The sequence below is a fragment of the Cyprinus carpio genome, chromosome B25, assembly GCF_018340385.1.
Source record: "Cyprinus carpio isolate SPL01 chromosome B25, ASM1834038v1, whole genome shotgun sequence".
NCBI classification, from domain to species: domain Eukaryota; kingdom Metazoa; phylum Chordata; class Actinopteri; order Cypriniformes; family Cyprinidae; genus Cyprinus; species Cyprinus carpio.
The window spans coordinates 2,365,259-2,384,597 of NC_056621.1; the positions used below are offsets into that span (position 1 = coordinate 2,365,259).

A 19,339-nucleotide genomic window follows, 5' to 3' on the forward strand; every position below is an offset into this window, starting at 1 on the left:
TTTGCTACCAAGAAAATTAGAAAATACTGTCAACAGACAGATTTCTTTTTTTTAACCTTTTTTTAATCGAACCAACCCCTCAAAACCTTCAGAATATAGACAAGAAGTTATAAAAAAATCAGTGCGAATGGAGAAAAAATATATGAAACTTTAAAAACCCCTGAAACTATAAAAACCTTCAAATATCAAGGAAATGATAAGAAACAACCACTCTGTGTGTAAAAACCTTCGAATATATATTTGGTGGATTTAAGTTATGCTGATTTGGTGAATGTAAGTGATTTTTTAAGTGGTGGATTTTTAAGATATGCATTGTAATTGAAAATCAACACGATGCCAAATAGATAAAGTGCAATGAAAACCAAAAAATCAATGGAATGATATATGAACAACCCCCCCTCTTGCCTGACAAACCCTTCTGTAAAAACCTTCAGAATATAGACAAGAATAAAACTATAAAATTTGGTTGATGTAGTTGATGATGAAGTTCATTTTTTAGAAAATTGCTTTTTAAGATATGAATTGTAACTGAAATCAACAGACGCAAATAGATAAAGTGCAATGAAAAAAAAAAAAAAAATCAAGGGAATGATATACGAACAAACCCCTCTATAAAAACCTTCAGAACATAGACAAGAACAAAACTGTAAAATTTGGTGCATGTAAGTGCTGCTGAAGTGGAGAAACAAACTAATTTTTTAGAAAATGGCCTTTAAAGATATGCATTGTAATTGAAATCTATTGAAGTATTAATAGAGGAAATATTAGTAGTGTTTTTTTGTTTTTTATATTTTTTTGTCTTTTTTAGTGTTTATGATATTAAAATTTATTAGTGTTTAAAAGTGAATAAAAAAAAAGCATGAAAGTCTCAGATACGTTTAGAAGAGTAAATCCTTCTGCAGACACGTTGAGTTGCACCATTCACACTGACCCGACGAGACCCATTTCAATTAAAACTTTATGATGTGGAACCGCGAGTCCCTGCCTCTACTTTCACTGCAGCTCATGCAGAAACACACGCCGATACGCTTCATTTTCTCCACAGGGTTCCTTCATCCACTCAGAGTCATGTGGAACCAAGAGGGGTTTTATATGTGGAGGTGGTGCATCGGCATTTCATTTAACGACTTCATAACAATAGCTGAACAACAGTTAGAAATAACAAACAAAAGGGTATTTTTTAGTTATGATCTTTAAATTGAAGTAAACGTGTTTACATGTAAACATATTACCAGAAACACTGAACAAATGAAATACAAATTTATATTGTACAGTACTAAATAAAAGCCTTTTGCATGCATCATTTGGAAGCAAGTTGCTTCATATGATCCTCTAAATATCAATAAATATTTAAATAATATAAAATACATATTTAAATGTCAAAAGAAGTTAGAAGTATAAATAAAAGTTTATTATAGCAAGTTTGAAAAAAATTATAAACATGCATATTTTAAACATGTGAATGTAAATTTACAGTTAGAAGCTGAATTTAAAGCCGTATTTATGACACTGTATATCCCTCAAAATATTCAAAGTATCATAACAATATATTTAAAAAACTATTTAAAAGAATTAAAAATACTTTAAAAAAATAGTAGCTAAAAAGCAGTTAGAAGTAAAAACATATTACTGTATAGTGTATTATGATTTTTAGATAAAAGTAAAAAATATAAATTTCAATGTCTTGGTTTTATTTTAATATTTTTTTTGTTTATATAATGATGACATATTTATTTTTATTTTTACATTTACTACATCAAAATAAACGTAACAAGACTTTACACTGGACAAAATAAAAGACTCACTGGATGAAACGTCCCATCTGAAAGCTGAAAGCTGGCCCTCAAAATATTTAAAATATAATTACAAATATTATAAATATTAAATATTAATACATATTTAAATATTTGTAACAAATATTTCACAATTTATTTAATTAATATCATGATTTTTACAAATATTTAAATTGACATTATGTAGGTGAACCACAAGAAGAAATAACAAATAAAATAAGATGAAACGTCCCATTTGGAAGCTCCTCTGCAGGACGGGCCAAATGCAGGGAGCTCAAGCTTTAAACAAACACAGCCTGCACCACATGAAGTGGAGGGCTGAATGTGTGACAGTTGATTAATGACAAGAAACGTGTGAACATGATGAAGTGAACATAAACAGGGCTGAACTCTGAGAACCTTCCAGAGCTCAGGAGCTCCGCTGGGAGGCGTCAGGAGATCACCCGGATAACAGCCTGCGATTCAGTGCTCGACTGGGACAGCAGTCCAAGGAAAAACACCCTTTACTGTATTATTTATGGACAATGGTACAGCATGGTATACTTTGAAGTACCTTAGAATACCATTTAGATCGCATGATTCATGAAAACGGCTATGCGTCCTACAATTTACTAATGTTTTTAAATTAAAATTATTTTTAAAACATGAATGCATATTTAAAAGGTACTGTATTTAAATACATTTTTTTATGTGTATTTGAAAAAAAATCTAAATATCATTTAAAAATATATTAAACTTATATTATTATAAATTATTATACAAGTTAAAAAAATAAAAATACCACTATATTATATAAATGCTTAAAAAATATACACAAAATATTTACATTTTTTTTTTTTAAACTGCTAAATTATATTATCGTTATATTATAATTTTGTTTAAGTATAATTAGTATATAAGTATTTTAAGAAGTTTATGTAGTTGTATTTAGTGATATTATTATTTTATAAGCTGTTTTAGTTGTTTTTTAGTATTTTAATAGTTGAATAATTGTAAACAAACTAGGTCTGACAATAAATTATAATTTTATATATACTATATATACATATCCATATCTATCTATCTATCTATCTAAAGCAACTGAATATTTTATGTGATATATGTATATACAGTATAACACACAAATTTTATATGATTATTAAGCGACATAGACAGAATATATATATATATATATATATATACACATACATACATATATATATATATATATATATATAGATAGATAGATAGATAGATAGATATAGATATATATAGATAGATATATAGATACACACACACATATAATATATAGATATAATATTGATATATAATATATATATATTTATATATATATATATATATATATATATATAATTATATATATATATTATATATATTATATATATATATATTAAAAAAAAAATCAGATTGTGTGTGTCTAATGTGCTGGAATGATTCTCCGTCTCGTCTCTCGTGTGATTTGACAGTTTATTCCCTCTGTATTTGCGCCATAATGGAGTTTCTCTGCGGTTTCTGTCAAGACAGGCCGTGTATCTTCAGCAGGGACCCTGGGGCCGTTTCCACACTGTCACTTTCTGTTAACTAACACACGACAAGCATAGCCTCACACCCTCGCTGCTGGTTAAACGAGGACCGCCGGTGACAGCGAAAGGACGGACACTGATGGGTTAATTATGCTGTCAGCGCTTCAGGCTAAAGGGTCACCACGTTTGTCTCGTGGCACTTCATTAGCCGCACACTTTTCATCTTTCCCTCTATAATACTATCAAACTAACACAGTCTCACAAACACACTTAGCCTCACCTTTTAAGTTGTATATAATATATATAATAATACTTTACTTATATATATATATATATAGATATATATATATATATATATATATATCATCTAATATATATATATATAAACATTCAAAATATATATAAAAAATAAACATTAAAACATTTAAATTATGTAGTTTAAAATATTAAAATTATATTTTAAAACATTTCAAATGTTAAAAAATCGAAATAAAATATTTAAATAATATTTACAAAACAAACATTTAAACTCAAACTTAAAAACTTTTGGATAATATTTAAAAATATACATTAAAAATATGACTTCAATTTTCAAACACACATAATGCCAAGCATATCATGTTCAGTCAAATTTAAACGCTCCTAATGCTCATCTTACTAGTAATAAAAATTATTAATTTAAATATAAATTATGTAAATTATGTATTTTAATAAAAATATTTAAATAATTTTAAACTCAAATATAATATTTGTAAAATTAATAATATTTAAAAAGTAAATATTTAAAAATATTTTAAATATATATTTTTAAAATGTAAATATTTACAATTATACAAAATATACAATTTACACATTAAAATATTAAAAAAATATCACTTTTCGTCTTTCCTTCTGTAATCCACTAACACACACTGAAAGCCAAGCATATCACGTTCTGTTAAACTAAAACTGTCTTTCATTTTCAGCAATGCTATAGATGTTTATTCTGTCATTTGTAATACTCTTTGTATCCCGAGGCAGTGCAACTAAAGCTAATCACATTAGCTGCCTTATTAAACAATAAGAGCGCAGTACTGAAGATCCTGTAGAGAAGTTCCCAGCCCGTGCCTGAGGACACAAACGCAGAGGATCAGTGTCGCTCTAAAAGCCCTCACAGATCAGTCAGCTGCAGGCGGGCCGACCTTTAGAAAGATCCGTCACAAGACAGACCTCAGATCAGCGCATGACACGAGTACAAAACAATGCAGAAAAAAAAAATGTAAATGTAACGCAAATCCAATGTTTTAAATGTGTGCTGGCTTTAGCGCTGTTTTTGAATGCAAAGCGGTCGAGATGGATGTCACTGCACACTTCAGATATGGGTCAACACTAGGTGTAATCTCTCACACACACACCTAATATGCAAATACACACACAAAGGCTTAGTATTAAAATGCCTTGGGCTAAAACTGACATTAACTACACCATCAAGCCTTACAGTTACAGAAAGGTGAGATAAAAAAAATTAAAAAATAAAATGAAATACTATTAGGACAGGTTTACGAAACTAAACCAAAAAAAGTACAGTTTGCCAAACCATCACGACTGACAGCTCTTGTCATCCGATCCCATCTGTTTCATGTCAGCTAAATAATCATAGCCCGAAACACGTCTAAAGAGAGACGTTTCTTTGCGTAATTGAGAAATAATGGGAAAATCACTCCATTATTTGTGTCATGTGTGTTTGTTCTGGAGCGTGAACTGAACATAATCGTTCAGTCAGTGAGGATTCAGCTTCAGGGGTTTTTACCATTCACATCCAACAGACCTGCTGTTAAAAACAATATATACACAATATATTGTGAAATAATCAGAAAAGGTTTGTTTATATGGGAGTTTAGCACATGTTAAGACAGCACACTAGTGCGATCATGTCAAAAACACTTTCTAACGACGGACTGAAGACAGACACTAAAGCAGAAGTTTGAAGGATCGTTTGGACTAAATGAATAATTAATGGCTTCATTTAGTTCAGTTCTCCTTCTGTAACGCCTCGGAAAAGTCAAACTTCTATTCTTGCTTTACGTAGCCTGCACACTGCTGCATACACCAAACCATGATAGATATATCAGGCTAAAATGTGGATATAGCATCTATTTCTATTGTTTTATAATTTAAATAACTGTTATATACTACAGCTAGTCATGATGACTCCTGACAGACAAACCCACACTATCCCTAAAGCCGAAAACGACTGATTTACAGAAGTAAAAACTCATTTTGTACTCACTTCTGTAATGTGAATTTCCAAGAGAAACAGGTTAACTGAAAGGGCTTGATTGGATGGAGTAAAAGTCGGCATGTCTTAACAGAAAAAAAGACAGAACTGACATGTGTCATGTGCTAAATTAAACTAATAGCTAAATATAATAAATATAAAGAGTAATATATAATATCAAAATATGCAAAAATAAAAAAATAAAATAAAAATAAAACCATAGCAATATAAATATATATATAAAAAATTTTAAGTAACAAAAATGTAAAATAAAAAATAAATAAAAAAAAATAATAACTAACAACTAACTAATTAAGTAGTTATTCTGCTACTGGTTAAGACCAGTAGCCCACACGGCCTAAATGACAACAGATAAAAAGAAAAGTTATTATATTTTGATAAAATATATAAAAAGAAAACATTAAATTATGTTATCATTTATATTATTATTTTTAGATAAGTAATATAAAAGCAATAGTCAATATAAAAATAAACAAAAAATGTAATATAAAACAGATAAAATAAAGTAAAAATATAATAAGTAACAAAAATATAAAGTACAAAAACTAACTAAAATAAAAACTAAAATAACTAACTAGTTATTTCTCTACTGGTTAACACCATGAAACATTTAAAAACGAAAATATATAAAAAGAAAAGCAATAAAATAAAACAAAATATGAAAATATACAAAAAATTTATAAAATTATACAAACTTTTAAATAAGTAATATGATAAATAATATTGCAATGAAAAGACACAAATATAAAAATAAAACAGAGAAAGTGATATACATATATCCACAGTCTAAGAAAGAACCATAGAAAGAAACTACACAAAGAAATTGAATAAAGTGCATAATGCTTTCATAAGTTCAACATACAATAAACATCCATTAAGGGAGGATTTGTTAGAGGAGCTAAACACACACAGAAATCTTTTTTACAGATCTAACCAAATTATGTCTGCGTGTGCGGTTTACTTCAGATGTGGTTAAACGATGACAATGACATACAATTGCAGCAATTTGTAAAATCATCTAAAATTTTGATCGCATTTGTGCTGCTCTGCAGATGAAACTCAATCGCACACTCAAGACTCCCTCGAGACGGGCAACAAAGAGGAGAGAGAGAGACAGAGAGATGACATGTCAGAGATATTTTCAGATTATTTTATATCACCATCACATCATCCTGAACACATTAGAACTAGTATTAGAATGACAGGTACGATTCTGAACTACACGACAAACTCATACCTAGAGGACAGACAAAAAAACTGAGAAATTGTAAACTACAGGACAGACTGTAAACTGCAGGACAGAATCTTCAACCTAAACTACAGGACATAAACTGAATAATAGGTCAGATTCTGGAATACATGACAAACACCGAACTACAGCACAAACTCTTACCTACAGGACAGACTCAAAACTTATGGACTGTAAACTACAGGACAGAATCTTCAACCTAAAACAACAGGACATAAACTGAATGACAGGTAAGATTCTGAACTGCATGACAAACACTGAACTTCATCACAAACCCTTACCTAGAGGACAGACTCAAAACTGAGAGATTGTAAACTACAGGACAGACTGTAAACTACAGGACAGAATCTTCAACCTAAACTACAGGACATAAACTGAATAATAGGTCAGATTCTGGAATACATGACAAACACCGAACTACAGCACAAACTCTTACCTACAGGACAGACTCAAAAATTAGGGACTTTAAACTACAGGACAGAATCTTCAACCTAAACAACAGGACATAAACTGAATGACAGGTAAGATTCTGAACTGCATGACAAACACTGAACTTCATCACAAACCCTTACCTATAGGACAGACTCAAAACTGAGAGATTGTAAACTACAGGACAGACTGTAAACTACAGGACAGAATCTTCAACCTAAACTACAGGACATAAACTGAATGACAGGTCAGATTTTGGACTGCATGACAAACACTGAACTACAGCACAAACTCTAACCTACAGGACAGACTCAAAACTGAGGGACTGTAAACTACAGGACAGATTGTAAACTACAGGACAGAATCTTCAACCTAAACTACAGGACAAACTGAATGACAGGTCAGATTCTGGAATACATCACAAACACTGAACTACAGCACAAACTCTAGCCTACAAGACAGACTCAAAACTGAGAGATTGTAAATTACAGGACAGACTGTAAACTACAGGACAGAATCTTCAACCTAAACTACAGGACATAGACTAAATGAAAGGTTATAGATTCCTAACTACATGACAAACACTGAACTACAGCACAAACTCCAAGCTACAGGATGTAGACTGAACGACTACATTGCAGTTTTTCTTAAATTAAAAAAATTGTGTTTTTTTCTTTACAACCACAATAAAAATGTTTAAAAAATTTTTTTAATTCCCTTTGATTTGGGGGTGATATGTTACCTGAAAACTTAGCGAAACATAGAAATTGAACTACAGGATAGACAAATTATTAGATGGACTTTAAATTACTAAACAACAGAAACTGTGTTCTGGGTGTTGCAGAATAGAACCAGCTGATGATTATACATGAATATCCTAAAAATCACATGTGTAATGGGACAACATCGAGACCTGTGCTCACACGTTGCTGCATTTCACCCTTTAGTCTGTTTCTATGCAGTTACTAGGGTGTCTGTAGGGTTGCACTGATGTTGTATGTGCTACAGTGAGCATCTTTGTGGTTCGTGTGAGCGTGAAGCAGAAACGCTGTGACTCTAAACAAACCCTGAAGGTCTCGTCAAACGAAGCGGTCTGATTCCAGGTGAAGCGGGATGACGTGTGTGTACATGCGGGTGCTGCTAATGCGTCTACTGCTGGAGTGTGCAGGAATGATTGCAGTGTGTCGCTGTGTTTTCAGTTCACACAAACTGAAAACATCAGTCCACAACAGCTGCACACAGACCCAACACGAGCTGACAGAGAAGGAGAACCAGCTCTAAACCATCATCCATCATGTGTGTCAGGTTTTAACTAGCCGATTGTGAACTCAGCTTCAACACGGAGTACAAACGGATACAAGGAAGTGACAAATGATCATAAAAAAAACATGAATTGTGTGACTAAAATATTTATATTATAATATGTTTTATAAAAATATAAATAAAAATATAAAAAGTAAACAATAGAATAGAAATGACAAAATACTAAATATAAAAGTAACAGAAAAACTTACAAAAATATAATGAAATATATATATAACTACAAATATAAAGTACAATACATAAAATATAAAAATAAATATAAATTTATATATATATATATATAGAGAGAGAGAGAGAGAGAGAGATAAAGATAGAAAAATAAAGATAATATATATGTCTCAAGAATAAAATAAAATAAAATATAAAAATATAAAGTAACTTAAAATAGTGTAATTCATAAAATTTAAAAATATAAGTAATATGAAATTTAAATTACTAAAATAAATATAAAATTGCAAGTATAAAAATAAATAAAATATAAAATTATTAATATAAAAGTAATAAAAATTCGTTTAAAGTATTAAAATGGAAAATATTTATAACAAATATAGAAATAAATAAAATATAACTATATCAAAAATAAATAAAAAAATAAGAATATAAAAAGTAATATAACCACTTAAAGTATTAAAACAAAAATATATACATAACAAATAAATATAAATAAAATATAAAATATGTAACAAGTATAAAGTATAAAAATAAGTAAACAAGTAAAAAAATAAATATTAAAATACGTAACAAGTATAAAAATAAATAAAATGTAAAAATAAGAATATGAAAAGCTAATATTAAAAATAATATTTTGGAAGTTGCGAATGCTGCGTCATTAATTACTATGTACTGAAAAGATATTTTGATCTGTAATTTTTCTGAAATCAAACCATGGGAACAAGAGCTCAGACAGGAAGTGCTGTTGATTTCAGCTTCCTGTCGGTCCAGCCGGTGAGACCCAGGCCGAAGCAAAAGACAGACAGAAATAAAAGGCCATTGAGTGTCGTCCAGTCGATTCCTGCCAAGCAGCACAGGAATAATGATTCTGCTCAGTACAGCGTGCTCAGATGACAGAGAGAGAGAGAGAGAGAGAGAGAGAGAGAGAGAGAGAGAGAGAGAGAGAGAGAGAGAGAGAGAGAGAGAGAGAGACTGTGTGTGGGTGTGATACAGATAACAGATGTTCTGTAGAAAGCGAGAGGGAAGCGTGAAGGGTATCGCGTCTAATCTAACACAAGATTACAGTGTTCAGGTTCAGTCAGGTCTGATGTTCTCCAACAAGAAAACACTAATTATATGAGAGTCGACGTCACACTTACAGCGAAACGCGCTGCTGAGCGGCTCCGAGCTGTTTTATAGCGCACTGCTGTGTAGTTTCTAAGGTGTTGGGCATAAAAATATATCACGGTTATTTCTGGTATTTCTTGCGATAACGATATCAATGACGATAATACAGGGAATCTTATGCATCCACTAAGAGACAAAAAGAAATCCTGTTTCTTTAGAGGAAGGTATTATCTTTCCTATTTTTCCCAAAAGAGGGTGTTTTGACGTGAGTTAGCATTACTGAGTACACACGTAATGTATTGACTGTTTAATTCATACTGGAAGCCATTACTGATGACGCTCCAGGAAATCCCTAATATGGACAAAGGCATCCAGTTATTGCTGTTATCGCGAAATTTGATGAAACTTAAAGACAATAAACATGATTGCACAAAATATATGGTTTATCTGTGTTCTTCAAGCAATCTTGGGTATTTTTATGAGGATAAAACATTTATAATGCAATGCTAATCAACATAGCCTTTATCACTGTATATAATACTACAAAACAGTATGATTTCTGACTCATTCTGTGATATGACACCATGTCTGATTACAAAAAGTTATTTAGATCGCTCGACTATGTTATTAAGTTAATTTGGGGAAAACACACCTCAATAAATGATATCTTTGTTGGACAGCAGGTTTGTAAACAGGCTCATACACATGCAGAGCTGTGCTACTGTAGTATATTTATTCATTGCACAGATTGATTTATTGTGCACCGTCCAGCCCTGACCAAACCAGAGGCAGCTCCTCGTTTAGCAATATGTAACTAGTTAGATGTCTCTACATAGGTTACCTAGACAGAAGCGTATAGCCCAGGAGCCAAAGACAGGACCTGCTCACTGGGAGAAGTCTGCTTTAAAACCATCAGTTTGGCCCCAGAGACCACGGGGTCCCAACAGACACAAACCACATGAAGAAAAGAGACAAAGACATCAGCTGACAGAGACTCCAGTGATTACCATCCCACGAGAGCCTCAGACTCACTCCAGAATCCACAATACACCACTGATCACATCAACAACAAAATAGTATTCATTTATTCATTAATTCATTCATTCATTCAAGTTTACAAAGTAAATTTGAAAAGTGCAATATTACAATATTGTATTAAAATATCCAAATAAAATCTCAGCATAAATATAATTTAACAATATACTAATATTAATAGAACATTATTAAAATATTGTTTTTTTTTTTTAATAAAAAATATATAAAATTGTAATATATACATACAGTTTATTTATATATATATATATATATATATATATATATATATATATATATATATAAATTCTCATTTGAAAAAGTTAAATATATTTCAAATTTTAATAAAGTATCAAATATAAATGCAAAACTATTATATTTCAACAATATTAATAAAATCTAAAATAAAAATTAAAATATAAATATAAATACATTATATAAATTTTTAGATACATATATTACATTAGATTTTTAAATATTAAAATATTACATTATTTGCATATTATAATATTATGTGCCATAGTATTATATATTATACATAGTATTACATATTATTATAATTAATTTTAATAATATTAGTATATTGAATTATAATAAAAATACAATTTGAAACTAGTTAAGTAGTGCTCATATGCTTGATATATATTTTATAATAATAATAAGGAATAATTATAATAATGTAAGGAAAATAAATACAAAAATAAAAATCCCTCTCAAATATTCTCTAACATTTACAGACAAAAAGTAACAGTAGAGAATGATTGTATACTTGTATACTAGTGTTTACATGCCACTCCAAGATATTAAAACAAAAAAAAAACCTACATTTCCATGTTACATATCAACAAATCATGCAATAAAAAGCCAAAACAAATCATGGTACTTCCAATGGAAAAATGTCATTCTGCACGAGACTGAACTGTATAACCATAAAGCACTGGTCTCTGAAGGCTGACAGATAATGTATGAGGAATCTCTCTGAACTCTTCACATCATTTCTAAATGTTTATTAAACACTTCAGCTCATCTAATGATGCTTTCAGATTTCACACATTTACCATTTACCACAGGCATTCCCTCAAAATCAACCGTTATCTGACCTAAACACACACACACACACACACATCTGAACCCGCTTTACTGTAGTTCTGCAGCTTTGGCTGGCTGCGTTGTGCAAGAATTGTACAATCTTCAGTCTTGTGGTTTGCATCAGCCACATGTGTGATCAAACCTGCTGAGTCGACAACATTCACGACAGACAGACTGAAGCATTCGCAAGGCAAAACTAATCTTATTTTACACAAGTCTGCATAATAAAACCAACACAATGAGAAAGAAACTCTAAATAATACTGCGAAAGCAGTGCGGTCCGATTCAGAATGACTCTTTTGAAGCGATTCTTTTAAAGAATCATTCTAACACACTGTTCCTCGGACGATGAATCACAGCATTCCTGAAAAAGCTGATTGAACGGCTGATCTCAGCATCATTAATGTCCCTGCGGCCCGTATTAAAGCGCTCTAATGGATGCTAACGATGGCTTGAATTAAATCCGCTGCGTCACATGATGCATCGACTGTGTGCTCAGTTTGCTGCTTTGAAGAGACAAACGATTCAGATAAATAAAGGTTTGGTTTTGACTGGCTGTAGACGGAGTTATTCTCATTATACAGAGTTTATGATGCGTCCTCATTTAGATACACATGTATGTTCATCATCTTCTTTTGTACAGCAGGTTTTTCTTCATCCAGGTCAGGGGTTTTCAATCTTATAGACGTATATGATGTAAAATGTGAAAGGCAACTACTGTATATAATTTCATGAATAAAGACCCAATTTATACTAATTTAATTTGGTATGGTATATACTATGGCAACTGACAACAATATTTAGAAAATATTTCATTTCTATTTCGTATTTCTATTTGTACTATTTATTCATTTATTTTAATATTTTTTTTGTTTATTTTAATCGAACGTCATTGTGTACTTATTTTAATCAAATTATTTAGATCTTGTTTATTTTAATCTAATTTGCATTATTTATTTGTCTAATTTGTTTATTTTGATCTGATTTTATAGTTTAGATATATATTAATCCATTTCATTTTTTTACTTATTTTTCATTGTTTTGATCAGTTTTAATGTATTATTTATGTATTTATTACATATGAAAAAATATGATAAAATATCTAATTTTCATTCATTCATTCATTCATTCATTCATTCAATCTAATGTTTACTTATTTTAATCTAATTTTTATTTAGATTAAATTTTTATTATTTCTATTAATCTAATTATTCTGTATTATTTGTTTGTTTACTTATGCATTTATTTTAATATAATTTATAGATTAATTTTAATTTATTTAAATTAATTTTTTTTATTTAATTTTGTATTATGCATTTATTAACATCTCATTTTTATTTATTTATTTTATCTAATTCTATTATGTACTTATTTTTTTATTTATCTAGTTATCCATTTATTTAAATCTAATTATATTTATTTTAATTTTTTATTTTTTATTTTAATCTATTCATTTATTTAAATCTAATTCTAATTATTTATTTGTTATCTAATTTAGTTTTATTTATTTACTTATTTTAATACACAAATGCTGATGCAAAAGCTTATTCATCTGCATGCAGTCCCGTTGTAAAGATTTTCCCCAAGTATTTCCTTCAAATGTCAATCAAATCCAAACAGCTTAACTAACATGCTCAGAAAAGTTATCTTCCAAATGTTGCTCCACCACAACCAACAGCAGTTGATCTGAAAGAGAAATATCACTAATGAGAACACAAACATGCGCTGCATTAATAAGTGCATGTTCAAAATGCATAACTTGCATAGTGTGAAGTGTATGTGTGCCTTACGTGTGCATGTGTGTGTGCGTGTTAAGTCATGAGTTACTGATGCTAGTTTGCTCACAGGATGACTAACACGCCCTGTAATGTGATGGCATGTAAATCTAAACTGAAGTGGACTGTGTGTGTGTGTGTCCTCTCGTGAGTGAAATGTCAGTGTGTTTGAACCTCAGCCGTCAGGAGCGTCACATTCACCCAGCATCATACACGAACACACTAACTCTAGTCAGTGTAATGATCGATGACATCATGCTGCTGTTTAGTTCCTGCAGAAGTAGAAGTCATGGTTAAGGTTACCACGGTAACCCTGTTTCCCGCTACAGTGCCAGTGTTACTTCTGCAAAATCAGATTCTGAACTGTTCAAATCACTCATACAAAGCATGGTTATTATCCTCAACTGAAACTACTGAAACATTTTACTGCATTGAAAAAACAAAACAAAATAAAATGAATATCAGATGGAAAAACGTTAAAACAAAATTAGAAATATTGCCTTGGTAAATCTATGTTTGAACTGATGTAGTAAAATTACTCACTGTAAATAAATACTAAAACTGAAGTAAATTAAACTTAAAAAGTATTCTAAAAAAAAAACACTACAAGAAGTACAAAAAAGTACTTAAAGCAATAAAATTTAAAAAATGATTTCTAATTGAAATAAAGCTGAAATAAAATATAAATGTAAAATGAAAGACTTAACAATAAACAGTAATAATAATAATAAAATTTTTTTTAACTAAAATTAAATAAAAAAATGCCTTGGCAACTAAATAAAAAAAGTTAAAATTGAAGCAAATTGAAACTAAAGTTGAAATAAATGAAACCTACTTAAAAACAAACAAACAAAATTACTACAAATGAAACTAAACTTGAATATTAGTTGAAAAACTGCACCGGTAACTAACTGAATTTATGGGAAATAAATATGAAAACTGAAATAAATGAATTTAATTATTAAAATTTAAAACAAATTCAAATTATTAATATAGTAGTAGTGCAATAGTAGTATAATACACTTCTAAAATTACACTGATACAAAGCTTGTTGCTTATTATATACACTAACCTGTATAATGCATATATATTATACTATAACAAGTATATCCTGTGTTATAGTCTGTGTTAAATCTGAGACCACTGACATGCGTGTCCGACTAATACAGTCCGCTTTTGGCAAGTCAATAAGAATCTGAGTTACAACGTCCGTCTGGTATGTTAACACACACACACACACACACACACACACAGCGACATCACAAACACAAACAAAAGCATTCCCATCTGTGTGCTGAAATACTTGCCATAACTGTAAGAAGAGCCAGTGTTTCTATTTCTGTGTTTAAAGCGACATTCCGCATAAACAGAGACGCAGAATAGCATATTTTCTGCGGTTTTCACTCTTATTTATGGCGTCCAAACAGCAGGATCTGAGCTTCAGCCAACAAACACTCCTGCCTTTGGTGCAAACACACTTACTTACACACAAAATACAGCAGTTCGTCTAAACAACCCATCGCTTCATGTCCAAAAGAGAAGCTTGCCAGACACTTTCAGGCCCAGACTTCAGCTCTGTGACGTTCATTCAGATTTGTGGGCTGAATGGTGCGCTAGTGTCAGTTTTCTCCGAGTGTCTTGTATATGCTGAGGGTGAGAATGAGTGAGAATATATAATATCATTTATATAGAATATAATTTTTAATTATATATAATATACTAGTAAAATAAGAAAGTCATTTTGGCTTTTATGTACCAATTATATATAAAAATCAAATTTTACTTCATTTTTTGAATGCACTTGGCACAATAACATGACCCCCATATTATCAATCAGCCAAATTACAAATCATAAAGATTCAGTATTTTTGCAGCTCAGACAGTTACTTAATCTCACTCATTCCACTATTCTGATCTATTCTGTATATAAGTAACACACATAGACAGCAAAACCATCATTCACGGGTCACAGCAACCCTGCTTTCTTAGCATTACACCTCCAGGTGATCAAATGAAGGTATTAAACAGTCATTTAAATGATCTTTTAATCAAATGAAAAAAACAAGAACAAAGGGGGTTTACTATGAAAATTAAAACATGGGGGAAATATTATGTGATGATTCCTTAAAAAAATAAGGTTTAGTAATTTAGTAGTAGTAGTAGTAGAAGTATTACGTACATTTTTACTGCACAATAATATATTTCTGACACAATTTATTCAAGTTAAACCCAACTTTTATTTTGACGGGTTGCTGTGAACACCTTCACACTTCTGTGTGTATATATGTGACATGACAGTTTTTCTCAAACGAAACCGTAAAATGCTCAGGAAGTGACTCTCGGAGCAGTTCTGAGATGTTGTTTATTTGCATTATTGACAATATTTTCCTATTTGATACAGTAAAGCTGCTTTGACACAATCTGCACTGTTAAAACCGCTAAATAAATAAAGGTAGAAATTATGTCCTCATTTAGCGAGACGGCAGATGCTGAAATCACCGCTAGCGTCACGCACACTTCAGTATGTGTGTAGTAAACAAAACCCTGCATCTGCACCATTCATTCACACAGAAAAATCAGGATTCATATTTACCATCTTTTTGCTGCTTAATATTTACAGATACTGGTCCATATCGCAATTTGATTGACGTGTACTGACCTACTTTTGATTAATGCATCTAAACTTTTACAAATTCCGTGAAATTCCGTGTTATACAGTAAATAAAATTTTTATGACTGTATTCCACGATTCCATCCACATTTTCCCCATTGTCTCGATATTTTCTGGGATTTTATCGATAATGATAATTAGCTAATATTTTGCTGAGTGTGTTATTGTGCTGGTATCTGAAGGACTACCGTGGACAGCTGACTCCTAAAGATTTTCATATTCTTCATATTCTGTGTGGTGGTCAGTTCACAATATGATAAAATACATTTTTAACTTTTATGGGCATTTTTACCTTTATAAAGCCATTTTTCTAAAAGTGTGTATCTTTTGAGTCAAATTCTTACATTTAATCAGTGAATTAGAATAATATGACATTTGGGCTGTTACCAGGCAAATTAAATCAGTATCAATAAAATTAATCTTTGCAGTGCAGAGGAAACAGAAGCTGCATCTGAAATGGGATTTAGGTGCATTTAAACACTGTTTAATGCAGGACATGAATGCATTTAACCGAATTGCAATTTCAAATGCATAAATAATGTTTTTATATATTAAACAATAAATGTTGACATTATTTAAATAGTAAAAAGATACTTTAAATGTGAAATTAAGACCACCAGGTGGCAGCAAGTCACTGTAAATAAGTGAGTCATTGCAATTGAACCGAATCATTTAAATGGTTGATTCATTCAGGAACAAAACAACGTCATGTTCCTCAGAGTTTGGAATTTATTTTTATTGTCGAAATAACGCGAAAAAACAGGCAATATGGTGGAAGTCTCTTAATTAACTTCTAGTTTAGTGAACTGTTGTAAACGATCAATATCACATTTGTAATCACAGTAATTTTTGGAGAAAAAAACGGCACTCTCTGTGTGATATTGGATTACTATATGAAGTGGTATAAATATATATAAAAAAAAAATTGTGTGTTTTGTTTGGTTTGGTTTTTGCAAAATACTTTGCAAAATCGTTAAAACAACATTTACGATGTTATCGCAGACGATATATATCGGACACCCCACTCCAATTAATGCACTAAGACAGCAAAACCGGCATTCAAGGATCACAGCAGCAAAACGAGGCACCGAAACACGCTTTACCTCCAGCACTGGTCCGGCCCCGAGGATGATCTGCTCCACGCCGCTGGCGAAGCCCTTCTGGCTCAGCGCCGTCAGGTGGTGGATGAGGAAGTTGGTGCTCTGCGTCTTTCCTGATCCGCTCTCTCCCGAGATCACGATGCACTGGTTCCTCCTCCTCTGCAGCATGGCGTGATACGCCGCGTCGGCCACCGCGTAAATGTGCGGCTCCAGCTTCCCCAGCCGCTGCTTATCGTACATCTTCAGGCGAGACACCCCAGGTGAATACAGAAAATAAATTAACTAATAAATATCACCATACTTACACAGTTGATTGATTACATTAACGGTTACAAACATTTTTTGTATTACATGTTTTCTGAAATGTTATGCTTAAATATGCAAAGGAGGCATTATCTTAATAAATACGTGCTAATTTGCATACATTTCTAGAACAAAAATCTCTACATTGGATAAAGCCAGGTTCAAAATTCTTGTATGACTTTGCTGACATATTAGACTCAAATGTTTTTACAGAGGGGCTTTTGGCTATCTCTTTTATTCACTTCATAAATCAGAAAATACTGGCAACAGCCAGATTTTTTTTCTTCGCAATTTAGTTTTTTTTTAAGAATAAAATGTTATATAAAACCAGGCAAATTATATATGTGACCCTGCACCACAAAACCAGTCATAAGGTTCAATTCTTTTTTTCTATTGATGTATGGTTTGTTATGAGGAATATATTTGGCCGAGATACAACTATTTGAAAATCTGGAATCTGAGGGTCCAAAAAAAATGTAAATATTGAGAAAATCATCTTTAAAGTTGTTCAAATGAAGTTCTTAGCAATGCATATTACTAATCAAAAATTAAGTTTTGATATATTTATGGTAGGAAATGTACAAAATATCAAAATGGAACATGATCTTTACTTAATATCCTAATGATTTTTGGCATAAATGAAAAAAGGATAATTTTGACCCATACAGTGTATTGTTGGTTATTGGACAAATATACCTGTGATACTTATGACTGCTTTTGTGCTGCAGGGTCACATATGCACAAGCCCCTCTGTAAAAACCTTCAGAATATAGATTGTAATAAAACTGTAAAGTTTTTTTTTGAAAAGTATGTAAGTGGTGCTGAAGTGGAGATTTTTGGCTCAGTGAAGGAAAAAAAAAAAATCTGATTTTGAGAAAACAGCCTTTAAAGATATGTATATTGTAACTGCAATCTACAGACACAAACAGATAAGTGCTATAAAAGAAACACTTAAAAGTGTATTTTAGAAGTTTTCTTCCCACTAATCTGAAAAATACTTCACGAAAAACCAAACTGACAAGTGCATGAAAAATAGGGCTGGGTCAATAAACTGATGCATCGCGATTTGTAGAACGATTCTGAGATTATCGGAATGCATCGCGATTTTCTCTCGAACCGATTCTGAGCTTACTTTTGAACAGCAGATGGCGCTCTAGGCTAGATTTTAACCACAAACTCAAATGCTCACGAAGAAGAGCGTCGGCTGACTCATGTAAGTGGTTAAATGCACTTGCACCTTGGCTTTTATGACGTGAGATTAATGTAAACAGCCTACTATGAACACCCTTGTAATTCACTTCAACCTTTTCAAACTGTATGAATGATTATTTTATGTTAAAGAGGTGTGTGTAAGGAACTGGAAGTGAGCAGAATACGGCCATTAGGCCAAACTAAGCTCAGAATCGATTCCAGAGAGAATCGCGACGCATTCCGATAATCTCAGAATCGATCAACGAATCGCGATGCATCGATTACTAAAATACTATTTTGTATTT

At 31.2% G+C, this 19,339-nt stretch overlaps 1 protein-coding gene across 1 annotated transcript in view; it reads right to left on the minus strand.

The window, feature by feature from the left end:
• myo9ab (myosin IXAb) overlaps positions 1–19,339 on the minus strand; it is a 709,890-nt gene that overhangs the window by 683,313 nt on the left and 7,238 nt on the right. The window contains 1 exon segment of the mRNA XM_042752793.1: positions 17,544–17,780. Within this exon segment, the coding sequence (XP_042608727.1) occupies positions 17,544–17,780 (237 nt within the window).